Source organism: Musca autumnalis, unplaced genomic scaffold (genome assembly GCF_047663935.1).
Source record: "Musca autumnalis isolate F117 unplaced genomic scaffold, ASM4766393v1 scaffold_1, whole genome shotgun sequence".
In the NCBI taxonomy this organism is placed as follows: domain Eukaryota; kingdom Metazoa; phylum Arthropoda; class Insecta; order Diptera; family Muscidae; genus Musca; species Musca autumnalis.
In genome coordinates, this window is record NW_027411644.1 from 66113308 (window position 1) to 66140423 (window position 27116).

At 42.0% G+C, this 27116-nt stretch overlaps 2 protein-coding genes across 18 annotated transcripts in view; one reads left to right on the forward strand and one right to left on the reverse strand.

The window, feature by feature from the left end:
- The window catches only part of Alh (coiled coil domain containing protein Alhambra), a 101155-nt gene extending 86611 nt beyond the window's left edge, over positions 1–14544 (reverse strand). For 10 of the 16 annotated variants that reach the window (XM_073979789.1, XM_073979719.1, XM_073979759.1 and 7 more), the window contains exons 1-5: positions 13796–14497; positions 4296–4796; positions 3706–4233; positions 2730–3636; positions 2569–2656 (exon numbers count right to left, since the gene is read on the reverse strand). In XM_073979789.1, the coding sequence (XP_073835890.1) occupies positions 2569–2656; positions 2730–3636; positions 3706–4233; positions 4296–4650 (1878 nt within the window). In that variant the 5' untranslated portion in view covers positions 4651–4796; positions 13796–14497. Of the gene's footprint in view, positions 1–2568; positions 2657–2729; positions 3637–3705; positions 4234–4295; positions 4797–13795 lie in introns of all 16 variants that reach the window. The other 6 variants (XM_073979800.1, XM_073979726.1, XM_073979748.1 and 3 more) reach the window with 5 other exon arrangements.
- A 3882-nt stretch (positions 14545–18426) lies between these two features.
- LOC141400588 (secernin-2) overlaps positions 18427–27116 on the forward strand; it is a 32840-nt gene continuing 24150 nt past the window's right edge. Inside the window, exons 1-2 of one of the 2 annotated variants that reach the window (XM_073979873.1) lie at positions 18427–18532; positions 18940–19154. The gene's annotated coding sequence lies outside the window, so the exon portion shown is untranslated. Of the gene's footprint in view, positions 18533–18795; positions 19155–27116 lie in introns of those variants that run through there. The other variant, XM_073979863.1, reaches the window with a different exon arrangement.

Below are 27116 nucleotides of genomic sequence, written 5' to 3' on the forward strand. Positions count from 1 at the left end.
TGGTCCGAGCCGGGACGGAGGAAAACCCAGGACCAATATATCTGTGCTCAGTTTGTCACATCCGCATCTTCACCCACATCCAACCTTCGGTGAGATGCAATAGATGTCAGGAGTGGGTGCATCTAAGGGGTTTCTCTGGACTCGTCCACGTGAGGGACTACGACAGGGACTATGTTGCTGCATGCTGCGTGAACACAGTCCCCAGTGAGTCGTCGTCGGATTACGAGACTCCCTCCGTCGTCTGATTACGAAACTCCCCCGCAGTCCCCTCGACAACAACCGCACACGCAGCCTTTAACACCAGCCGTTGTTGTCCCAATCCCCGAAAATGCAGCCTTTTTGCAATTGAATTGCAATGGACTCCGAGGTAAGATCGAGGAGATAGTAGATTTTATGAGTCGGAAGAACATCAAGTCGCGGCGGTGCAGGAAACCAAGCTGAACAACAACCACAGCTTAGAGCATTGTGATGGTTACAATGTCCAATACCGACGTATCTCGCTTGAGCCTGTCTCTAATGACCCGTACATGGAATGTATGGGGGTAGCAGTAAGGTGTGGAGCTGCCGATATAGAGTTGCTGAACGTATACATCCCGCCGAGAAATAGCTATATCTCGGATTACTAGCCCGACATTAGCCCGCTTTTGGAAGGTCATAATCGTCTGGTCCTGGGGGATTTTAATGCGCATCATGAGATGTGGCATTCGGCCCTCGGAAACGACCAAAGAGGTACAGCGCTGGCTGAGCAGATTGATAGCTCTACGTTTTGCACGGTCAATGAGGACGCCCCTACCAGAATTAGAGGAGAGTGTCACAGTTCGCCTGACATAACCATCGTGTCACCTGGTCTGACAAATGACGTTACCTGGCAACCCGTCATTTCCCTTGGATCAGACCATCTCTCCATAATTGCCTCCATTAGCAGACCACCCGACTTCATCACCTCTGAACGCCGCACGTTCGTCAATCATAAAAAAACTGATTGGCCGTGTTTCAGATAGTTCACCAATCACCGCTTCAGAGAATTGCCCAATCCTTTTGATGTTCGGGTAGCGGAAAGGACGTCCCGGGATATCATCACTGCTGCAGCCGCTCGCCATATCCCTGCTGGTCGAATACCCGAAGTAAGACCAAATTTCCCAGCAGAGGCGACGGGATTAGCAAATGAGCGTGATGAGCTTCGTCGTATCAACCCCAATGACCCCAGAGTCAGGGAGCTGACACTGGAAGTTAACAGGCTGGTCGGCGAGCATAAGCGGAACAAATGGTTAAATCATCAACATTGGAGCCGGTATAGGTGAATTGTGGGCAACGGTTAAGTCACTCTCGAACCCTGGAAGAAGGGAAGATAGGACCTCAGTCACGTTTGGCGACGTTACCTTGACTGACCCGAAGAGGTGTGCAAGTTACTTCAATCGACTGTTTGTCGAGCACCCCGAGAGTGACAGGGCGAAGAGAAGAGTGTTACGTCGCATTAGATATCTTCCTGCCGAGGATGAACCACCACTGTTTACAATGGATGATGTTGCCAATGCCATCAGGAACGCTAAATCATCCAAAGCGTTGGATCCTGACGGAATTTCCATGGTAATGTTGAAACAGCTGGATGAGCCGGGAGTGGAGTATCTCACTAAAGTTCTCAACCTGTCGCTAGCCACCCTTATTGTTCCCGAAGTCTGGAAAATGGGCAGGGTATCCCCGCTACTGAAGCCAGACAAGGATGCCAGCAAAGGTGAATCGTACAGGCCGATTTCGCTTTTGTCACCTGTAGCGAAGACCATTGAGGCCTTAGTCCTCCCCAGCATTAGAAATAGCTATCAAGTTGCCGATCATCAGCATGGATTCCGTAAGCAGCACAGCACGACAACAGCGCTGCACGCCATCTCCACACATATTTGTCGAGGACTCAGCCAGGAGCGGCCGTGTAATAGAACAGTGATGGTGGCGCTTGACTTATCAAAAGCCTTTGATACTGTCAAGCACTCCACGCTGTTCGAGGACATCGAGCAGACAACCCTCCGGCCAAGTCTGAAACGTTGGATAATCAACTATATGTGTGGTCGCCAGTCGTATGTGGAATTCAGGAACAAGAAATCCAAGCCCCGTAGAGTGAAACAGGGAGTTTCCCAAGGAGGGGTGATATCTCCGGAACTGTTTAACATCTACCTTTCCTAAAGAAGACTTTAAAAGTCTTCAAAAAGAAGACATTGAAAGTCGTCTGAGACAAGACACTAATATCTTTTTAAAGTAGGCAGTAAGAAGAAGAATATAATAGTTTGTAAAAGTCATTTAAAAGAAGACATTAAAAGTCTCCTAAAATAAAACTTTAAAAGTCTTTTAAAAGACTTGAGTATTATTCGAAAACAATATCGTCTAAGAGAAGGCCTCATAAATTGTCTAAAGGATTGTCTTAAAAGTAGCAATCTTTTCTTTGGTGGCTTAGATTTCCTAAGGCATTATTTAAATCGTATGTTATTCATTTTAAAGATTATGTTCAATCATACTCCAGTTAAAATTTTTATAAACCACTCACGATTACCTCTAAAAATACTTTTCATTTTCACTTACCTTCTTCGAACTCTTTTCAATTTCCTTTTCAAAATCTGTTAAGGGTGTAAGGGTCACAGTTACATCTTTAATAATATCACGGAAGGAACTGAAAAGGAACAAAAAAAAAAAGAAACCGTTAAATACAATTCCATGCAACATCAAAAGGCAATAATATTTACTTATTAACATCATCGGATGAAAAGTTGCTGGATTTTGCATCACTTTTACGTTTCTTGGAGGTAAACGAGGGTTGAGACGATGAACTGCCATGCAGATTGGGATTTGAGCCATTACCACTAATCGAGGGCATGGAGTTATTTGAATGCTTGTTGAAAGAAGAGGACGATGATGACAGATTTGTGGGCATGTTTGAATTATTAATATTGCTGTTGCCCGAACTATTGCTGGGCGGTATAATATCCATGGGTATGGGTGTCAAATTGGTGGCATCTGAGTGGTGTTCCGAAAGAAAATTGGAATTGGAGCTAGATTGATTTGCAGAACCACTGCCGACGCCGGACGAGGATCCAGATGAGGAAAATAGATTTTTGGAATTTTCCTTTGCAGTATTGCTATTTGTGGCTGAACTTAGCCCTCCATGCAGATTTGTGGCAGCTGAAGATACCCCACCAAATGTCATGTTTCCATTATTGGAGGTTGATAGATTTTGCACTCCTTGATTAGCGCCATGGTGATGATGATCATGAGAAGAGGAGGAAAATACATTGTTGGCGGAGCCTGAAGAACCCGGCACTCCCGCTGCATTAGAATTTAGATTTGTATTACTACTCGATGAAGATGATGATTCCTTACTTTTTGAAGACTTTGAGGATTTCTCACGCGAATCTCGGGATGATGAAAACGATGATGAGGAATATCCTTCCTTGTCTTTATCTTTACTAGAACTTGATAATTTATTGGGATTTTTACTATGTTTGCCGCCACCATCCTTGTCCTTGTAACTATTCGAAGATGTACCACCCGATGAAGAGGATGACGATGATTTGACATTGGATGAATTGGTGCCTGCACCTATTGCTAGAGAATTACTGACTCCACTGCCACCAACACCACTGCCGCCATAACCTGAAGTAGAAAAATAAGAGGTATTAGAGGTGTGGTTATTTGAATAGGCTGAGCCCGTTCCATTCAAACCTCCACTTGAAGTATTGCTTGCCAAATTGTGGGCAGAACTAGATAGGTTGTTGGGACCAGATGATGATGGGGCCGATGACGAAGTGGCCGTCGCTGAGGATGATGACAATGATGACTGTTTGGTTGCATTAGAAGATTTCCTTTGCTTGGATGAAGATGACGAGGATGAGGACAGATTTGTTGTTATCTTTATGCTGGTGGCCGATGTTGATGAGGCCGTTGCACTCATTGTGGAATCGATTTCCTTCTCCGGTGATGACCCCGAATCCGAGGAGGTATCATGGCTAATGGGTTTATAGGGAGGTATTGTCTTGACATTGCCGCCTTTCTTCAATTTGCTATAATGATGCTGGCAATAGCCACAATATTTCACATTGTCCAAATAATTGCCAGCCTCCTCACACAATAGGCCCAAACTTTGGGCACAGGTGACATGGAATTGTTGTTTACAAGTTGATTTATTGCACTGCATACAGGCGCCAACAGTGGCGCGATGTGGTTTACCCATTTCCTGGCAAATGTAACAGTCTAAAGGGGAGGAAGAATAGTGATTAGTAACTTCCATCGAATTCTATAAAAATAGTACTTACTTTTCCCATACCTCTCCTGAGGTATTAACTGCAGTATAATCGGCTCCATTGTGGTAACATTACCAAAACGCACCTCCGGTATGTATAGGGCACAGACCACATGTGCCCAACCTTGATTATCGGTTTTCTTTAAAGCACCATCCCGCGAGGGACACAACTCACAACGCACCCGCGTTGATCTCTCTTGACTTTCACATTTACGACAAAACCATGGACCAGTGGGCACGGTAACAATACCATAACATGCCTGATGTACAGCAACTGTACAATTTTGTCCATCACAATATACAAGTGGATTTTCGGGCCATCCACGCTCATCAGAACAAACACAACATCCTCCGACCATCTCCTTCATTGTGGTCTGTAAAAACCTTTTACGCTTGCGTGAATCTATGTTTGCGGTAATGCTTCATCACCCAAGGGACAAGAAAAAATTGTGTATGTGTATTAATTTAAATGATGATTATTGGAGAGATTGGCGCTTTGAGGGCAGGGCGTTCGCTGAAATGAAGAGAATAAAAATTGGGATTTGTTAAAATTTTCCATATTTTGATAAGATTTTGTTTTCTGCAAAGGAACCTTATGTGGAAGAATAACAAAAGGATAAAATGGCCTCATCTTCTGAACACACAGAAACCATAGAACCCACCAATATATCCCGGACTGTCTGCTTCGAGCTCTTTTGGCCCGTGCCTGTATAGAGAATTTTCGCAACTGGTGACAGGAAGGAAACCAGCTTGTACGATTGGCCTCTGCTGAAGAACAACTAATCCCATTATTAGATGCGGATTCCCAGTTGCCCAATATCAGCATGGATTCCGGAAAATACACATATCCACACATATCGGTCGTGGACTGAACCAGGATAGGCCGTGCGACCGAACAGCCATTGTGACTCTTGATCTATCAAACGCTTTCAATATCTTCAATCAAGGCTAGCTGTTCGAGAATATGGAGAATATGGGCATTCGCGCGGTAAATTTAAGGAAAAAAATTATTTTTGTGGTGGTGTATATTCCTTCAAATACAGCTAGAGGTGTCTATAAGGCGGCGGTAGACTACATCTTAGACTTCTTTGAGAATAACACATCTCCAGTTATCCTCGCGGGAGATTTTAATGCCCACTAGACCTTGTGGTGCGTCACTAATACAGATCACCAGGGTCGTCTCCTATTAGAGGCCGCAATTCGTAACGATTTTTAGTGCATAAATGATGGTAGTCCAACCTTCTTCCTAGGTGACCCCCATCGATCTGTACTTGATCTAGCCTTCTCAAAGAATTTGGACTGCAGTCCAGTATGGAGTGTGGCTGACTATAAACTAACGAATAGCAATCACCATCCGATTACAATAGATATTGTCTCTCCAGACCCTCCTAGAGCTGTTACCAAAGTGTTTCGGAAAGCGGTTATCAGTGAAGTCGGCAAAATGAATGTTGGCCACAACATAGGGGACGACTTCAATAATAAACTAAGCTCCATAATCAAGAATAAGACCATAACTATCCCAGCGGACAATAAATATGTGACTAAAGCCTGGTGGAGCGAGGAGACATCTAGGCTTTTTAGATGCAGAAATGCAACAAGGAAAAAATACAGCAAAACCAAAAAGTTTGAGGATCTGTTGGCTTTTCAGGAGACGGAGGATGCCTTCAAGGAGGATATTAAACGGCGCAAGATACAGAACTTTGATGATGTTATGCGATAGTTATCGTCAACGACGTCGGGGAAGGAATTCTGGAGGATAATAAAGAATGTTAGAAAATATAAACAGAACAAGCCGAGTAACCACTCCTGGGATGAGGATCAGAGTAGTGTATACCTTCGAATACTTTATAATGTTCAGCTGTCGATGCCGATTTAAAGTTCTAGCTTACCGCCATCTTTTACTTTCGAGGATTTTCAAGCATTCATTAAGTCCAGACGTACCGCGTCAGCACCTGGGCTAGATAAGATTTGTCTTCTTCAAGATGTTATATGAGATATGGAACAAAGGAGAGATTCCAGAAGGTTGGAGGGATATCAAAATATGCCCAATCCCGAAGAGAGACAAGAATCCCACGGATATCTCCAATAGGCAGATCTCCATGCTAAGTGTTCCCTTAAATTGCCTAGAAGCGCTAGTTGAGAACAGCTTGCAAGAACATGTGGAGGGTAATTATCTATTACCAGCAAGATCGTATGCTTTCAGACCAGGAAACCCCATATCAATGTGTATCAACGACCTGATCAATGAAGGCTACGGGCAAGCACGTACTTGGCTTTTGCGTTGACGTGAAGAAAGCATACGACTGTGTGGATCTATTAGTTCTACACCATAAATTGGAAAATATGCAAGTCAACGGCCATACTGTGGCTTGGATTATTAACGTCATGAGCCGGAGGAACCTGTGCATGAATAATAGGAGGGGGGTTACTGTTAGTGGAGGAATTGCGCAAGGAAATTGCCTAAGTCCGCTTCTCTTTAATATTTACACCGCGGCATTACATGGGCTGGCCGACAATGATTGCCAGTTTGGTCCCCGAATTTGTGTGACACGCAGTAGTGGGATAAGATTCAAATTTGTTAGAACGCCGCCCTAAGAACAGCAACAGGGTGCCTCCTCAAATCTACAGTGGACCATCTACATGAGGAGGCAAAGATTCTTCCAGTATGACCACATAATGAGATGCTATCGTCGCAGTACTTGTTCGTTTGTTACCGTGAGAGCCATCCCAATCACCATCTGCTGGCCACCGATACACCCAGGCATATCAAGAAGGATATTCATGCTCTAGAGACGGAGGTCCAGCAATATAGGAGAGAACCTTTAGATCAACAGGCATATCAGGCAGGTTTGAACAGCATTCACACGGACACAGTTGCCAAGGCCATAAGCCCCCATTTATCGCAGCTGAAGTACGTCAGCTGCCACAACAAACCAGAGTACAAACACATGTACACTGAGGTGGCAGCCGCTGGCCGGAACGCTGATGTTGTGTGATCCCGGGTCAATCCGGTACAGAGAATCCGCTGTCGTTGGATTGGGAGAACGAACATACAAACATTGTTGTAATAAAACAATGTTACAACAACAACAAACCAGAGTAGTTTTGGCTCAATTACGCTCCGGATATTGCAGTCGCCTAAATTCCTATTGGGCGGGAATTGATCGCACCGTGCAAGACATCTGCCCAGTATGCGGCATGGGCCCGCACGATACTAAGCACCTATTTAACTGCCCCGCCAAACCTACTCATCTAACTCCAGTGGATCTGTGGTTACATCCCATCGAAGTAGCCACTTTCCTAGAACTGGAGATAGACCCAGAGCCAGATTGAACAGGAGAACGAACATACAAACATAATAATAAAACACTGTTGCAACAACAACAACAATGATTGCCAAAGCAATACCACGGCAGCGTGTTCTTTCGTACCGGATTGACCCGGAACAACACAAAACCAATGTTCCGGCCAGCGGCTGCCACCTCAGTGTGTACATGTTCGTATTTGTTTCGTTTTTTCTGTGCGGTGAGCAGCATATCCCGGAATGCCTGCTCCGAATTATTTTGGTCCGTGCCGGGACGGAGGAAAACCCAGGACCAATATATTTTTGCTCGGTTTGTCACATCCGCATCTTCACCCACATCCAGCCTTCGGTGAGATGCAATAGATGCCAGGTGTGGGTGCATCTAAGGGATTGTTCTGGACTTGTCCACGTGACAGGGAGTATGTTGCTGCATGCTGTGTGAGCACAGTCCGCAGTGAGTCGTCGTCGGATTACGAGACTCCCTCGTCGTCTGATAACGAAACTCCCCCGCAGTCCCCTCGACAACAACCGCACACGCAGCCTTTAACACCAGCCGTTGTTGTCCCAATCCCGAACAATGCATCCTTATTGCAATTTAATTGCAGAGGACTCCGAGGTAAGATCGAGGAAATAGCTGATTTCATGAGTCGGAGGAATATCAAGGTTGCGGTGGTGCAAGAAACCAAGCTGAACGACAACCCAGCTTAGAGCATTGTGATGGTTACAATGTGCTAAGGAAGGATCGCACCAGAAGTGTAGGTGGGGGATTAGCTTTCCTGTTGCACCAGTCTGTCCAATACACACCTATCTCGCTTGAGCCTGTCTCTAATGACCCGTACATAGAATATATGGGGGTAGCAATCAGGTGTGGAACTGCCGATATAGAGTTGCTGAACGTATACATCCCGCCGAGAAATAGCTATATCTCGGATTACTAGCCCGACATTAGCCCGCTTTTGGAAGGTCATAATCGTCTGGTCCTGGGGGATTTTAATGCGCATCATGAGATGTGGCATTCGGCCCTCGGAAACGACCAGAGAGGTACAGCGCTGGCTGAGCAGATTGATAGCTCTACGTTTTGCAGGGTCAATGAGGACGCCCCTACCAGAATTAAAGAGAGAGAGAGAGTGTCACAGTTCGCCATCGTGTCACCTGGTCTGACAAATTACGTTACCTGACAACCCGTCATTTCCCTTGGATCAGACCATCTCTCCCATAATTGTCTACATTAGCAGACCACCCGACTTCATCACCTCTGAACGCCGCACGTTCGTCAATCATAAAAAAGCTGATTGGCCGAGTTTCAGAGAGTTCACCAATCACCGCTTCAGAGAATTGCCCAAACCTTCTGATGTTCGGGTAGCGGAAAGGACGTTCCGGGACATCATCACTGCTGCAGCCGCTCGCCATATCCCTGCTGGTCGAATACCCGAAGTAAGACCATATTTCCCAGTAGAGTCGACGGGATTAGCAAATGAGCGTGATGAGCTTCGTCGTGCCAACCCCAGTGACCCCAGAGTCAGGGAGCTGACACTGGAAGTTAACAGGCTGGTCGGCGAGCATAAGCGGAACAAGTGGTTAAATCATCTGAAGAGTTGCAACATTGAAGCCGGTATAGGTGAATTGTGGGCTACGGTTAAATCACTCTCGAACCCTGGAAGAAGGGAAGATAGGACCTCAGTCACATTTGGCGACGTTACGTTGACTGACCCGAAGAGGTGCGCAAGTTATTTCAATCGACAGTTTGTCGAGCACCCAGAGAGTTACAGGGTGAAGAGGATGAACCACCACAGTTTGCAATGGATGATGTTGCCAATGCCATCAGGAACGCTAAATCATCCAAAGCGTTGGACCCTGATGAAATCTCCATGGTAATGCTGAAGCAGCTGGATGAGCCGGGAGTGGAGTATCTCACTAAAGTTCTCAAGTTCTCGCTAGCCACCCTCATTGTTCCCGAAGTCTGGAAAATGGGCAGAGTGGTCCCACCACTACGGAAGCCCGGCAAGGATGCCAGCAAAAGTGAATCGTACAAAAGCTTTCAAAAGCTTTTGATACAGTCAGGCACTCCACACTGTTTGAGGACATTGAGCAGACCAGCCTCCGGTCAAGTTTGAAACGTTGGATAGTCAATTATATGTGTGGACGCCAGTCATACGTGGAATTCAGGAACAAGAAGTCCAAACCCCGTAGAGTGAAACAGGGAGTTCCCCAAGGTGGGGTAATATCTCCGGAACTGTTTAACCTCTACCTCTCCTATATTCCGCCCCCTCCAGACGGCATCGATATCGTAACGTATGCGGATGATTATTGCACGATCCTGGCGTAAGGTACCTTCCCTGATGACATCTGTGAGAGATTGAACACCTATTTAACTGATCTTAGCACCTTTTTCCACTCGAGGAATATGCAGATTTCCGCCACAAAATCTATAGCCACTCTGTTCATCACATGGACAGCGCAGTTTGGGCGATAGTTGAATGTCATGGTCGACGTTAGCAGAATTCCGACCACAAACTGCCCCAAAATTTTAGGGGTCACATTCGACCCTACATTCAGGTCATGTGCACACGCCACAGCTATCTGCGACAAACTGAAAAGCAGGAACAAGGTCCTCAAGTCCCTAGCCGGCTGCACTTGGGGTGCAGATAAAGAAACCTTGTTGACCACATATAACGCGATAGGTAGGTCTGTGGTAAGCTATGCGGCGCCAGTCTGGTCCCCGAGATTATGTGATACAAATTGGAAAAAGATTCAAACTTGCCAGAATGCCGCCCTGAGAACAGCAACAGGGTGCCTCCTCAAATCTTCAGTGGACCATCTACATGAGGAGGCAAAGATTCTTCCCGTAAAGCAACACAATGAGATGCTTTCGTTGCAGTACCTGCTTTGATGTTACCGCGTGAGCCATCCCTATCACCCTCTTGTGGTTAGGGCCGACACATACAGGCAGATCAGGAAGAATATCCATGCTCTAGATGGAGAGGTCCAACGATACAGAAGAGAACCCATAGATCAACAAGCATATCAAGCAGGTTTAAATAGCATTCACACGGATGCAGTTGCCAAGGCCTTAAGCAATTATAGTGTAAATAAATTCCTCGAAATACATCCCCCATCTATCGCAGCTGAGGAGCGTCAGCTGCCACGACAAACCAGAGTATTTTGGGATCAACTACGCTCAGTATATTGCAGTCGCCTAAATTCGTATTGGGCGGAAATCGATCGCGCCGTGCAAGACATATGCCCAGTATGCGGCATGGGCCCGCACGACACAAAGCACCTTTTCACTTGCCCCGCCAAACCTACTCATCTAACTCTAGTGGATGTGTGGTTACATCCCATCGAAGCAGCCATTTTCCTGGAACTGGAGATAGACCCAGAGCCAGATTGAACAGAAGAACGAACATACAATCATATAATAAACACTGTTACAACAACAACAACATACGTTTTCTTACAACAATTCCACGGCACAATTACCAAGGTAGTGGTATCACACCAGGGGCTCAATTCTGTTTCTATGAAAATGTGAAATGAAAACTTTTATAAAGGAGAAAACTGTCAAATGAAAAAAATTATAAAGGAAATAACTCTAGTGCCAGACACTGAAAATAAAACATGAAAATCAGGGATGCCAACTGTTTTTAAGGCAAAAATCGCTACAGCCACATACGCACCATAGGTTTGTAGCGATTTTTACCTTGAAACAGTCGACATTCCTGCTTAAACAGTGGTTTTTGTACGTTAAAAATCACCACATGTAGCGGGAAAACCACCAACTTGGCACCCCTGATGAAAATAATTTAGCTTTCAGGAGAGGGGGGAGGTGAAGGAGCTCTCTTTCTCCCTTCTTACCCATAAGCTCAAAACATTTTCATGAAAATTTTCATAGTCTGGCACAAGACTATTTTTCATTTCAAATTTTCATAGAACAAGAATCCAGCCCCACCTGTTCGAATATGAAGTGGAAAATCCCTTTATAAAAACAATTATTTTTGGGCTTATATTAGTTATATTAGGTTTAGCTACCGTTCTCAGAAAAAAATTAAAAACGTTGCCACGGCTAGTGTTTTTGTACTGATTTCAACGATATATATTTTTTTCCGGGAAATGTATAGTTCCCGAGATATAGCCATCTGAAATTCCTTGTTTCTGTGTTCGAGAAAAATTAAAAAAATAAGAGATATTTTGTTTTCGTACCTTAGATTTGCTCCTGTCCATAGGAGAAAGTCTCAAATCCCCGGCCAAAGACCGGCTACTTAAAAAAAAATACAATTAAAAAATTATTTTCCGGTAACGGTAGCTAAACTTGATAAGTTCCTATTTTTGTTGAAGAATTAGGAACAATTGTCGTTTAGGGGCACCTCTTGGATCGGTCCGAAATTTTTACCATAGGTAGCCCTTGGGACCCTGATCCCAACGATATATAATTTTCCGGGGGGAAGTCCACACTTCCCGAGATATGGCTCTTTCGTACTTTAACATCTTAAGGTTGTTTATGGGCACCTCTCGGATCGGGCTGAAATTTTAACAGTAGATAGCCCTTGGCACCCTGAATACAACGATATATAGCTATCCGGGAGAAAGTTCATATTTCCAAAAGTGGGCTACGTGAACAAAAATTTCTTTTAAATTGAAAGTTTCCTAACTAGCCGGCTTTGACCAGGAGTTTAATACATTCTCCTGTTAAACAGGTGTAAAAATAGGTCGCGTGCATAAAAGTACTCTCCATAAGTTTTAAAACGATACCCATATTGCCCACGTTAGAATTGTAAAATGTCAAGTCCCATATCTCGGGAAGTATGGACTTCCCCCGGAAAATTATATATCGTTGTATTCAGGATGCCAAGGGCTATCTACTGTAAATATTTCAGCCCGATCCGAGAGGTGCCACTAAACGACATTTAAGCCAAGAATTATAGAATTTTATTACCTTTTCCGTTAAAGGTAAATTTTGACGCCGTCAAAGTCGTGTTCTCTCTGTGAGATGCTCTCAACTGCATAAAACATATGATTTATTTGTCAATTATCAAACTGAAAAATAATTTGTTTTAAATTTGCAATTTGTTGTATTTTGCCGTTCTATTTATGGTGTCTTTATGGCGTTTTAAAAGTACAACAACAGACATCAAAACAAAGCACATTTCTTGGGGTTTTATTTGTAAACAAAAATGCTGACATAACACAAACAAACATTAAAACAATGTGAAGAAGATGAAGATGGAATGCAAACAAAAACACAAAACAAAATATAAACTAATAGGAAGAAATAGCTAATAGGAAGAAATGGATAAGGCAAAAATAGAAGAAAATCAGTAAAACAAAAATACACAGAACATAAATAGAAAAAGAAGAACATTAATAAACTACAATAAGAAAAAATGTAAAAAAGACAGACGTAAGCAGTAAACACAAACATGCTTACGAAGAACGAACGTACTACTTGACTTGCTATATTGTGAGGGAGGATGAACATGTTGGTAGGTATACAATGGAGCAAAATCCAGCGAGTGCACTGGGAATCAGGCAAGGAGAAGTAACAAAACATGTCAAAAGACGTTATAAAAACAACTGACGAAGTATAAGGTGCAGAACTAGAGGGTGGTGGATGAAAGAAATTATCGTTTACTGTGACAAGCTGAGCGCTGGCTTAGAAAAATAAGAAAAAAGTGGGAAAATGTGTACAAAAGAAGGAAATGATGAGGAAGATACATGAAAAAGGGCGCTTTTTTCTACACCATGAAAAAATAGGGCGAGATAAGGTGCATTAATAAAACAACAAAAAGGTGGAATGGTTGGGACTTGCTTAAAGGAGCCTCCTAGTATACCAAAAATGTATTGATTTTTGCTGGAAAATATACTTTAATTATCCAAACTATGGAAAGTATGTAAATCTTTGGCCGCACATAGCTTGAAAAATACCGCTTAAATTTTTCTTCACCATCGAAAAAAGTGGTCAAACAACGCCGATTTTGAGGCATTTTTTATGACACCAACGAGAAAAAATTCTTCAGCTACAAAATTAAAAACAATTTACAAGACACAATTGGCAGAGGAAAATAAAACCCATAAATTATCAAATAAAAGGAAACGTTGATTTATCTTAAAAAGATTTATGTTTCCCTCATGGAAAAAATTATAAAACTATTAATGATTATCTTGTTTTGTTAGTTTTTTTCCTGTTTAGACGACGTTTTCATTAAACGTACCACAAGTTTTTTCAGTTTTTTCTTCGTTTATTTTTTTCTTCTAATACACACACCACAACACACAATCGAAAAAACAGAACACTAGCAATAGTTAATTTTTCTGCGTTTTTCTTGCACTTTTATTTGATATTCTTTTAATCAATTGTTGTTTCGAATCGTTGTTATCAATATTTTCAACAAATTCTTATGAATTTGTCCCAATTTTCACAATACTTTCTCAAATTTATTTTAATATTTTATTTCTTCTTTTCTAATAGACACGGCGCTTCAAAAGCACTGAATATTTTCAACGTAGAAACAGAACACTACTACGTGCGAACCGAATGAAAAGAGAAGAGAGAAATTCAAATTGAAATTGTTCCCAATTAGACTTCTCTCATTTGACAACTATATTTGTTTCACTCACTCTTGTGCACTTTCAATTGGTACTCGAAAAATAAAACACCAGAGAAAATGCTGTCACACTGAACATACCCAATATCAATGTTTTTGTTTGCCTCTGTTCCACTTGTTTTTTGTTTGGATTTTCAACGTCAATAACTATAACTAAATATAATAACAATAATTACATAGATTTTTAACGTTTTAATGAGTTTTGTTGTTATTTTGGCCACTTAATTTAAATATTTGTTATATTTTTGCAGCAGTTGCAGCAGGCTCACTTTTAACTCCACCAAAATCCCCGAATGTTGTTTAATGAATAGGGATGAAGGTTAATGAATTGTTTTCTCTACACTCCTCGTCGTTGTTGGAATCTGACAATTGAGTCTCTCATTAGTGTTGGAAAAGGTACTGTACCATTTTTAGTACAGTAATAAAAACAGCTGATTTCAATTAGAAAATAATAGCTGTGTTCCTTTACTTACCTGAGGTTACCATTTTTACCATTTGTTACCGTTTTTAACCTGCAAAGCGTTCCTTAACCCCGAAAAGTGGCAAAACTGGAAGCAATTTTTAAGAGAGTGAGAGTAAAAAATGGCAGTACTGATTTCTCGACCTTTGTTTGACGATTAACGACGAAACTGGACGAAAAACAGAAGAAAAAGTCGAACGCTGACAAAACTAAATTAAAAACTGTAAAATAAAAGACGAAAATTGATTTTTTTTGTTCCTTTTTGACATTGCTGCCAGATCCACCATTTTTTCCGTTCCTTTACTTTTCTGTTAAAAATGTTCATGAGAGAGAAATTTTGACCAATTTTGAGACATTTCTCTTTTACCACCCTTACCATTAAAAAAGTAAAGGAACAAAGCTAATACATAGAAGTTGTGCAATTATAATGCTAAGTTTACATTTGCGAAATCCACTCGATTTCATCTGTCAATTCCATAGCTTAAACGTCAAATGAAATCTCATCTGAAATCCATTGGATTTCATTTGACGTTTAGCCTATGGATTTGACAGATGAAATCGAGTGGATTTCGTAAATGTAAACTTAGCATTACTTTTTAATAGTAAAACTCGTAAAAGAGAGAACTGCATAAAAATTGTTCTCACAAACATTGTTCTCGCTCAAATTTGTCGTGTAAAAAGTTTTTAAAGAGAGCGTCATTCAGCGCCATTTTTGTTTAAAGAGAAGTGAACATTTTACAACTTTTTTGTGTACGGGAACGCTTTTCGGGTAAAATGTGTAAGAGTGGTAAAAATTGTAAAAACTTTTTAGTTCTGGAACAAGCGTATAATCAATCATAAAATAAAAAAATGAATTATTATTTGTTTATAATAAATAATTAATTTAATAAAAAATTAAATTAATTTAATTATTTCTTCGGATTTGGGAAGGAAGGAACTAGACAGGAGGTTATGGGGTAAGGAACAAAGAGACTTGAACATGTATTATACACCAAGAATCGCAAACTTCCCGATTTCCAGGCACCAGTTGTGGATGTAGTTGCACTAGAGCTTTCTCTCGAACGCTCACACGTATTTATACGTGATCGCATCCTTGATTAGGAGCGTAGCCCACCAAACATTCCAACCTTTCTGTGGGTAAAGGCAACTCGCATTTGAGCCAAAAATCCAACCCGCGATTTGGGTCCAAACCACAGCCACGGAAATACTCACACAACGCTACCAACTGACAGACCAGAGAGATCTAAGAGCACCTAACACCCGCGGCACCTAAAATTCACGGAGTTCACAATGCGCCCACTGGGGCTGCGGCAACAGACAATATGACATAAACAATTAACGAAACCACCCTAACGGTTCACAACAGCAACACGACGCCGCACCAACACTCCTCCACAGCACACGTTTTTAGAAGTGATCGCATTCTTGATTAGAAGCAGAGCCCATCAAACACTCCTGTCTTTCTGTGGATCAGACATCCGGTAGATAATGCAACTCACATTTGAATCAAAACACTACACACGATTTGGGTCCAAACCACAGCCACAGTGATACTCCCACAGGAGGACCTGACACTCGCGGTGCAGGAATATACTCACGGAGTGCACAGGGTCCTCTGATACCCCGGAAACGTACAGCGCAACATAAACAATTAACGAAGCCACTTTCACAGGTGACTGCCACGACATCCACAAGAACAACACGACGCTCCTCCACATCACGTAAATGTACATAAAATTGCCATTTGGGGAGCCGCCCTTCGATGCAATACACGTACCTCATACATTGCTCAGGCAACACCGCATTTGGAATGCACAGAACGCCTACTGAAGCACCAGTCAGTCCGCAAAACCTTTCTGACAATACCAGCAACAACTGTCAACTTATCCTTCAAGCGATCAAAATGTGGCCACAAATTCATCTTCTCACCTCTAGTCATGTCCAGGTACTTGACTAACGCTATATTCACCAATCGAATGTGGGGAGGACGATATTAGCACAGTATTGTCACTTGCGACCGCAACACCCATTCAGTCATGCCTGAAGGCAGCCTCGATCCGCTTCTGTTCAGACCGTCTCACTGGATCCCATGACACAATCCCTTCTTCCAATCATGATCTCAGACAACTTAGCGGGCAGGCTATACCTTAACACCAACAAATATGCCAATTACATACATATTTGGCACTTGACCCGCATAAACTATTCTGCACATGCATCCACGTATCCACCTCCCCTGCACCCTCGATGAAACCAGACTGATGCGGAGGCAAACTTTGGGTGTATCACTATTTAAGCTTCCCCTCCAGCGCTAATCCACGCAAAGTCATATCAGTCGACTTAAGCACTACAAGTCGAGCCTGTTTCCCAGCACGCGGGAAGTACCCATGGTTAATGCAACCACTGAGAACGAAATAAATATACTAAGGCATGACTTTAAGGCCTAGGTACATACGCTGCCTTGCCTGCTTGTCTTGCTTTCCTGCTTCATTTCTGACATAATAAAAATAAAAGAATAATAGTACGTTTATATATAACCGGATTTAACAAATCCACTGGGTTTCAAATGTCAATTAATTTACGCATACGTCAAACAAATCTTCATTAAGAAGGTTAACCCTGTAAAAGGCTTTAATATAAACATGGTCTGAAGAAGGCCGAGCAATTTTCGAACTGGGTTGCCCTTTTCTCTTTTTATCAGAAGCAAGCAAGGCAAGCAGGCAAGGCAGCGTATGTACCTAGGCCTTAACAGATGGATTTATGCATTCTTCCAGTCATGCCGTCGAAACTGGCGATTTTCTACTCCTAATCCGGCAGATAATGTCAGCAATTTCAAAACGTTACAAGGTTATGGTTGAGTCTCCGACCCTAGAAACAATGTGTCCAATCGTCATGGAGCTAATACGCAACGCCTGTATGACACTTTTGCCCAGGAATCATCCAAATCGTCATGTATAAATCTCCTCCAACTGCCTTCTTTACTCCTAGACCGTCCGTCATTTTACGATCAGAAAGGAACTCCGCATTATGCTTAGCCAGGTCCTCCCAATTGGATTGCCTCGATCGCTTCCCGAGACGCAAAACTCACGGATCCACCATTCGACTTTACTTAGCTTCACCTTACGACGTCTGCCAGTATGTCATTGACGCCTCTCATTCAATCTGCTGACATGGTCATCTACTTACAGTGCCCTGTAGTCCTCAAATGGCATAGGTGCCTCCCTGACACAGTTCCCGTTTCATTTCGTTCCACCTAATTCCGCCTCTCATTCAATCTGCTGACATGGTCATCTACTTACAGTGCCCTGAAGTCCTCAAATGGCATAGGTGCCTCCCTGACACAGTTCCCGTTTCATTTCGTTCCACCTAATTCCGGAAACCCTCAATACCTAATCTCAATCAAACTATAGTCACTAATTCCCCACTATTCGTAAATATTCCAACTAAGCTGTTTAAGATCTCACGCCTGCCCCATTTGCAGCCGTCAATGTCGCTAACACCAGATGGATCATCAAAGGTATACGTATCCGAGGCCTCATTCAAGATCCCCAAGTCCCTCCAAGCCCACCTAACATCCACTCGCATAATAATATTCTTAAGATTCAGCGAATATATTTCATCCATAAATTCGTTTATTGTGAAGCTAATTTGCCCGCTGGACAAGAACCCCAGTTTGTCATTTACAGATACTTCAATTCCACTTCAGCAAACTTCGAATATACTATACTATACTGATATATACATCTGTCACCTTGGGATACTTTCCAGTACCATCACTGTATCAAAAAGGCCATCACTGTTGACAAGGAGATTTTGCTGTTGTATCGCGACAATTTGGCGTTTTTTAGCAATTAATTCTCGACAGCAAACACCTTACTCTGTCTGTAAGTGTGTGTGTGTGTGTGAGGTGCAAAAGAGAGCCAGCCCTCATTCAATGATGGTGTTGCTGTTGTTGTTTGCCTTAGCGAAGGAGTTTCATTTGTTTGTTTTTGTTTTACGCTCCCACAGAAGATGGATGATGATGAGACGACGATGATGTTGGTGTCGCTGTTGTCTCATTGCCCTCCTAACCATATTCCCATTCGACGACGACGATATCCTTATGAGAATTTGCATACATATGTGAAGCCGAAGCAGAAAAAAAGCCATATTCATTAAGAGGTTTCTCCTCCGCAGCACACATAGCTAAAACAACAACAGCAACAACAACGCGCGAGAATGAAATGAGTTCTCACCCAGAGAACTAACTACTGAACAACAACCTTGCAACAATCCAATCCTTTTCTTTCAGATGGTAAATTTGTGTCCTCAGTAACAGATTTTTCGCCGCAATTAAAACAACATCTTTTTTAACTGTGTCGTCGCTCTGTCGCTTTTGTGTGAAGTAGCTCTTGCTCGGTTGGTGTGAATTGTGTGTTTTTCATCATTCTGTGCTTTCTTTTTTTGTCTTCTTTGGGACTTAATGAAAAAAAATATCAATAATTTCTTGGATTTGAACTAGGACTAGTAAGTAAATGTGAATGTTTTAAATTAATTACTACAAATTTAAATAAACAATTAAGAAGAAAAACATTAATGAAAACAAAATCCAAGATCAAGACAAAAAATAATTAAACAATTTGAATTAAAACAATTAACAAAAATAAATAAAACATTAAAAAATTGTGCCAATTTTTCTTAATTATTTTAATTAAGTGAATTTTAACAAGTCATTGGAAAAGTGTTAAAAGTTATTAAAATAAAATATTGCTCTATTTAATTATTTTTTCTTACGCCATATATTCTCTATTTATAAATCCATTAAAATGTAGCCATAATTATTTAAATAACTTACTACATTAAACAATTACCACTTTAAATAATTAAAATTTCTTAAAATAACCCTTTTTCTTAAATAATTAAAAAAAAATCATTCAAATCGTCATTTGTTTAAATAATTATACACACACCCCATCTAGGAAAATTTGGGGTTGGGTTGCTGCTGCTCTTCGTGTGGTGGTGGTGTGAAAGCACTCTTCTTTCTTTCCTTTTTAATTAATTAATATTTGCATATAGTCCTCGTCGTCGGTAGAATTGTATCTCTATATCTCTATCTATCTCATGCGTACATTACATTACAAGAAGAGTTGATGCGTCGTCGTTCGTTGTTGTCATTCTGCTGCCACAGCTGTTGTTGTTTTTCATTACGGACTGTTCGTTCATGTTCATGCGTACTTGCACTGGGATGGGGACAATTTTATTACTCATTTACCCAAAAGTCGCGCTCATTTGTTTTTATGAACAAAAGAAACCCCGCAAATGAACGCCAAAAACAACAAGACAAACAGCTTCATACATTTCATTACTCAAGTCTCTTCCGAATTGATTTTATTTCTGTTTGTAGAGGGGGCAATAATGAGAGTGGGAAATTAAAAACAAGTGTTGTTAATGTTGCTGTCAAGTGAAGGAATTTGGCGTTTTTGTAATATAGTTTTAAACATTTTATATTGTGAAACGAGTTGAAATTTAATAACTGAACAAACAAAATACTAACATCCTTTTCTATGATGATCTACATCTAAAGTAAATGAATATATGTTAATTAATAATCATTCGATAAATTTAACCAAAAATGTAAATAATCATGAGAAAGCTAATTGCAAGATAATAAGTGGATAGGTCATCTGAAGTGTTGCAACATTGGAGCCGGAATAAATTGTTGTTACAGTGTTTTTATTTTCGGGCAATCATGAATAAAAATGCCTTGCGGATTTTAGTCCCTTCCCCAATTTTTTATTTCTGTATTTATGTCAAAAAAAACGGAATATTTTTATCGATTAGTCGATAATATTCCAGAATTGGGTGATTCTAGTAGTTTTACACGTTTGAAAGCATTGATTTTTATGCCATGTTCATACTAGAATTTGAATCACGTAGTTCGTTCTCATAATTAGGTACACGAATTAACCCGTTCATACGACATGGTACACAATTCATAGCAACATGATTCATATTTTCATACTTTTTATTTTCTGATTTTAAAGAAAGTTTCATCCAAAAGACGAGTAAAATTAATTGATATGAACTGAAAAACTATTTGTCCTTCTTTCAGATATCTATTTAATATTTAATTACATTATTTTCATTCATCTTTTCTATTTTTTCTCACAATTTTGGTGTTTTCAGCAAATAAAAATATTTTTCTATTTTCAAAATTAACGAGAGAGACGCCTGTCAAAATAACATTTTGGTATACAGACTTTCTGGCAGGCATTTGATTTTTGTTTTTAAATTTGTACGCGAATTTGAAACGATGGACAAGAAATGCAACTGCAATAAACGAAAATAGAAAATTTGCTATGATTTGAATGTTTATTAGTCCTTAAACCGTTTACTTTTCATTCAGCTTTTGCAGTTTTACTAAAAATTTTTGGGTTTTTAATAAATTTTAAATTTTATATTTTTCCTGTCATAATTAATTTATTTCGATAAATTCTCTCATTTGTTAGAGATGGGACATATTTTATCGTCGTTCTGAGAGTAATTTAAATTGAACAAAGTACACAAATCGTTGTTCGTTCTCAAAATTTTGTATGGGAAATGAAGTAATTATATCGTAATTTGGGGTCGAACAACGAATAAAGAACGAATTACCGTCAGTCTGAACAAGGCATTAAGGAATAGCATAGTTTTAAATTATTTTCCGTGAGAAAAAATTACAAAGAAAATATTCATTCCAGTTATAGAAATGTGGCTGTTTCTCTTGCCCTATAGGAATTCAGAAGGCTGCACCATCCCGAGTTGAGCCCAAACTACTCTGGTTTGACGTGGCTGACGCTGTTCAGCTACGATATATGGGGGGTGTTCTCCGAAGAGGTACACTGTTGCAGCTCTCAGGGCGGCATTCTAATTGTTTGAATATTTTTCAATTCAAGCACTATGCTATGGGTGCCAGAGCTTACCACAGACCGACCTACCGCGTTATATGTGGTCAACAAGGTTTCTTTATCTGCACCTCAAGTGCTGTCGGTTAGGGACTTAAGGACCTTGTTCCTACACCTCAGCTATCTGCGACAGGCGTGGACGACATGAACATGCTGTCGAATGTAACCCCTAGAATTTTGGGATTATTGTTGGTCGGAATTCTACTACCATCGACCATTACATCCAACTCTGTTCTCACCTCCGACGTACATGCGTTGAATAGAGTGGCCCTATATTTAGTGGCGGCTATTTTAATATTCCTCGGATGGAAAAAAGTGGTAAGATCTGTCAAAGGAGTTCAGCCTTTCATAAATGACATCAGGGAAGGTACTTGACGCAAAGATTGTCCAATTATCCGCTATTGTTACGATCTCAATGCCGTATGGAGGGGTCGAGAGATCGATAAAGCATGTAGGTTCCTTGCTACGGCCGATATAAGCGAAATTGGTCTGTACTATTCACTTTTGTTGGCATCCTTGCCTGGCTTTAGTAGCGGCAGCACTTTCCCAATTTTCCGGACTTCGGACATAATGTGGGTGGCTAGCGATAGGTTGAGAATTTTAGTGAGATATTCGACTCACGGCACATTCAGCTGTTTCAGCATTACCATAGAGATTCCACCAGGGCCCAACTCTTTGGATGCTTTAGCGTTTCTGATGACACTCGCAACATGATCCATTGTAAATTGTGGTGGTTCATCCTCGACATGAAGAGATCTAATGCGGCGTAGTACTCTACTCTTCTCCCTGTCACTCCTGGGGCGATCGACAAACTTTCGATTTAAATAACTGGCGCAAACGTGACTGAGGTCCTATCTTACTCCTTTCCAAGGTTCGATAGCACCGGTTAATGTCCACAATTCACCTATTCCGGTTCCAATGTTCAATTTTCAAATTATTTAACAACTTGTTCCGCTTATGCTCACCGACCAACTTGTTAACTTCCAGTATCAGCTACCTGACTCTGAAGGCCTGGGTACATAAGCTGCTTCGCCTGATTGTCCTGCTTTCCTTCTTCATTTTTGACATAACAAAAATAAAATAATAAAGAAGAAAAGGGCAACCTAATTCGAAAGTGGCTCGGCCTTCTTTATTCTTTTATTTTATGTTATGTCAGAAATGAGGTCTCTGGAATTGGCATGACGAAGCTCATCACGCTCAGACAATCTGGAGTTGATTTAGCCATGTCCGTCCGTCGGGCTGGCTGGAGCGTACGATATCTCTCGAACGGATCAACCGATACGGTCCAAAATTTGACTTTCGTAATATTTTGTCCAAACTTAGTTTAAGTTCGAAGATGGGTTATACCGGTCCACTCCTTCCGGTACCTCCCCCACAAAAATTCGAAAATGTTCGGAAAATTTGTGCGCACGATAACTCTTGAAGGGCGTCACCGATTTGGTCCATACTTTGCACATCGTGAAATCTCTACCACACTTACATGGGGTTTCAATATGCACTCAATCGGCCCGCTCCTTCGGGTACTCCCACACAACATTTCGAAAAGTTCAGCTTAGGACCTGATCTCAAATCGCTTTGATTTTTGTTGCAAAAGCTTATATTCATTGCCCCCCGTACGACGGTATAAGTTTCATCAGGGGCAAGTTTATACTCCCTGAAAAAATAGTCTGAAAGGTGGAAAAAACCCTATGACACCATGTGTAGTGGTTGGAGCGCAAGATGTCTCTCGTATCTGCCGATACGGTCCAAAATTTGGCCTTCGTAATATTTTGTTTGTTAGTTTAAGTTCAAAGATAAGCCATATTGGTCCACTCCTTCAGGTACCTCTCCCACAAAAGATCGGACTAATTGTGTGCACGTTAACTATTGAAGGGAGTGACCGATTTCGTCCATACTTTACACATCCTAATATATCTACCAGATATAGATCAGGTTCGAATATGGACTATATTTGTCCACTCCTTAGGGTACCTCCCACACAAAATTTCGGACAAGTTCATTTTATGACCTGCTCTCGAATCACTTTGATTGCTCTAGAAGCAACTTGCATTCGCTGCCTCAATTACCACGTTAACAGTTTTTTCAGGGGCAAGTCCATACTTCTTGAGGGCACGATATATCTCCAACTGATCAACTTATTTGGTCCAAAATTTGGCCTTCGTCATATTTTGTCCAAACATTGTTTCAGTTCGAAGATGGACAATTCCGGTCCACAACTTCCGGTACTTCTTCCAATATTTAGAAAATCTCACTAAAATGGTATGCACGATACCTTTTGAACTGGGCAAATAATTTGGTCCAAACTTTAGATCTCCTAATATTTTGTCCAAATTTAGTTTAACTTCTAAAATGGCTCATATCGGTCTTCTCCTTAGGGTACCTCCCTCACAAAAGTTCAAAATGTGCGTCTAAATGCAGTTTAGGGTTTGTTCGAAGATCCTTTGGAAATGTATATCGATGCTATTCGCTGTGGTCCTGTTAACAGCCACATTATGTTTTCTGTGGACAAGTCCATGCTTCCTGGCGTACTGGTCCCAAAGTCATACGATGACCCACTGAAATGACTAGTGGGCGGGATATCTATCAAAAAAATATGACTCTCAAAATAAGATCCACTTCCATATTGGACTATGTCGGTACATTCCTTTAGGTACCTCCTCCGCAACACTTTTAAACTTTAATCCTAATCCACATTTTTGTCGGCAAGTTCAAATGACCAAAAAGGGCCACAAAATTCTGAAAACACCCTAAATACATTTGATCTGTCCGCAGATGAAAGTTTCAATTCACATAGGCGGAGGGTATATCTCTGTCGGCAAAGCCGACTAATACTTTTTTTACTTGTTTTATGTCAAAAATGAAGCAAGACAAGAAAGCCAGCCGGCGAGTCGCTTGGCTTACTTGCCTTGCTTTATTTCTGACATATTAAAAATAAGAGAAAAATTCCTGTGAAACCTAACTTCGAACTAGGTTGCCCTTTTCTTCTTTATTCTTTTATTTTTATTATGTCAGAATTGAAGGAAGGCAAAAAAGAAAACAGGCGACGAGGCTGCTAATGTGCCTAGGCCGTTAAGGCCAGAACAGAATGAATCGTTGTTGTTGTTGTTATAACAGTGTTTTTGTTATGTTTATATGTTCGTTCCTCTGTTCAATCTGGCTCTGGGTCCATCTCCAGTTCCAGGAAAGTGGCTGCTTCCATGGGATGTAGCCACAGATCCACTGGAGTTAGATGGGTAGGTTTGGCGGGGCAGTTAAAAAGTTGTTGTGTGTCGTGCGGGCCCATGCCGCATACTGGGCATATGTCTTGCACGGCGCGATTGATTTCCGCCCAATACGAATTTAGGCGACTGCAATATCCCGAGCGTAGTTGAGCCAAAACTACTCTGGTTTGTCGTGGCAGCTGACGCTCCTCAGCTGCGATAGATGGAGGATGTACTCCGAGTACTTTATTCACACTATAATTGCTTAAGGCCTTGGCAACTGCGTCCGTGTGAATGCTATTCAATCCTGCTTGATATGCTTGTTGATCTAGGGGTTCTCTCCTGTATCGTTGGACCTCTCCCTCTAGAGCATGGATATCCTTCCTGATCTCCCTGAATGGGTCGGGCCTACCCACAAGATGGTGATTGGGATGGCTCACACGATAACATCCAAGCAGGTACTGCAACGAAAGCATCTCATTGTGTTGCTTTACAGGAAGAATTTTTGCCTCCTCATGTAGATGGTCCACTGAAGATTTGAGGAGGCACCCTGTCGCTGTTCTCAGGGCGGCATTCTGGCAAGTTTGAATCTTTTTCCAGTTCGAATCACACAATCTCGGGGACCAGACTGGAGCCGAATAGCTTACCACAGACCGACCTATCGCGTTATACGTGGCCAACAATGTTTCTTTATCTGCACCCCAAGTGCTGCCGGCCAGGGACTTGAGGACCTTGTTCCTACTTTTTAACTTGTCGCAGATAGCTGTGGCGTGTGCGCACGACCTTAATGTAGTGTCGAATGTGACCCCTAAAATTTTAGGGCAGTTTGTGGTCGGAATTCTGCTACCGTCGACCACGACATTCAACTCACGTCCAAACTGCGCTGTCCATGTGGTGAACAGAGTGGCTGTAGATTTTGTGGCGGAAATCTGCATATTCCTCGAATGGAAAAAGGTGGTAAGATCGGTTAAATAGTTGTTCAGTCTCTCACAGATGTCATCAGGATAGGTACCCGACGCCAGGATCGTGCAATCATCCGCATACGTCACGATCTCAATGCCGTCTGGAGGGGGTGGAATACAGGAGAGGTAGAGGTTAAACAGTTCCGGATATATCACCCCACCTTGGGGAAATCCCTGTTTCACTCTACGGGGTTCGGACTTCTTATTCCTGAATTCCACGTACGACTGGCGTCCACACATATAGTTGACTATCCAACGTTTCAAGCTTGGCCGGAGGGTTGTCTGCTCAATGTCCTCAAACAGCGTGGAGTGCCTGACTGTATCAAAGGCTTTTGATAAGTCAAGCGCCACCATCACTGTTCTATCGCACGGCCGTCTCTGGTTGAGTCCTTTACAGATATATGTGGTAATGGCTGTGCTTACGGAATCCATGCAACTTGATAGCTATTTCTGATACTGGGGTGGAGCAAGGCCTCAAGTGTCTTTGCTACGGCCGACAAAAGCGAAATCGGTCTGTACGATTCACTTTTACTGGCATCCTTGCCTGGCTTCCGTAGTGGGACCACCCTGCCCATTTTCCAGACTTCGGGAACAACGAGGGTGGCTAGCGACAAGTTGAAGACTTTGGTGAGATACTCGACTCCCGGCTCATCCAGCTGCTTCAACATTACCATGGAGATTCCATCAGGGCCCAACGCTTTGGATGATTTAGCGTTCCTGATGGCATTGGCAACATCATCCATTGTAAATTGTGGTGGTTCATCCTCGGCAGGAAGAGATCTGATGCGACGTAATACTCTTCTCTTCGCCCTGTACCTCTCGGGATGCTCGACAAACTGTCGATTGAAATTACTTGCGCACCTCTTCGGGTCAGTCAACGTAACATCGTCAAACGTGACTGAGGTCCTATCTTCCCTTCTTCCAGGGTTCGAGAGTGACTTAACCGTTGCCCACAATTCACCTATACCGGCTCCAATGTTGCAGCTCTTCAGATGATTTAACCATTTGTTCCGCTTAAGCTCGCCGACCAGCCTGTTAACTTCCAGTGTCAGCTCCCCGACTCTGGGGTCTTTGGGGTTGTGCTCGACGAAGCTCATCACGCATTTGCTAATCCCGTCGCCTCTGCTGGGAAGTCTGGTCTTACTTCGGGTATTCGATCAGCAGGGATATGGCGAGCGGCTGCAGCAGTGATGATATCTCGGAACGTCCTTTCCGCTACCCGAACATCAAAAGGATTGGGCAGTTCTCTGAACCGGTGATTGGCGAACTCTCTGAAACTCGGCCAATCAGCTTTCTTATGATTAACGAATGTGCGGCGTTCAGAGGTGATGAAGTCGGGTGGTCTGCTAATGGAGACAATTATGGGGAGATGGTCTGATCCAA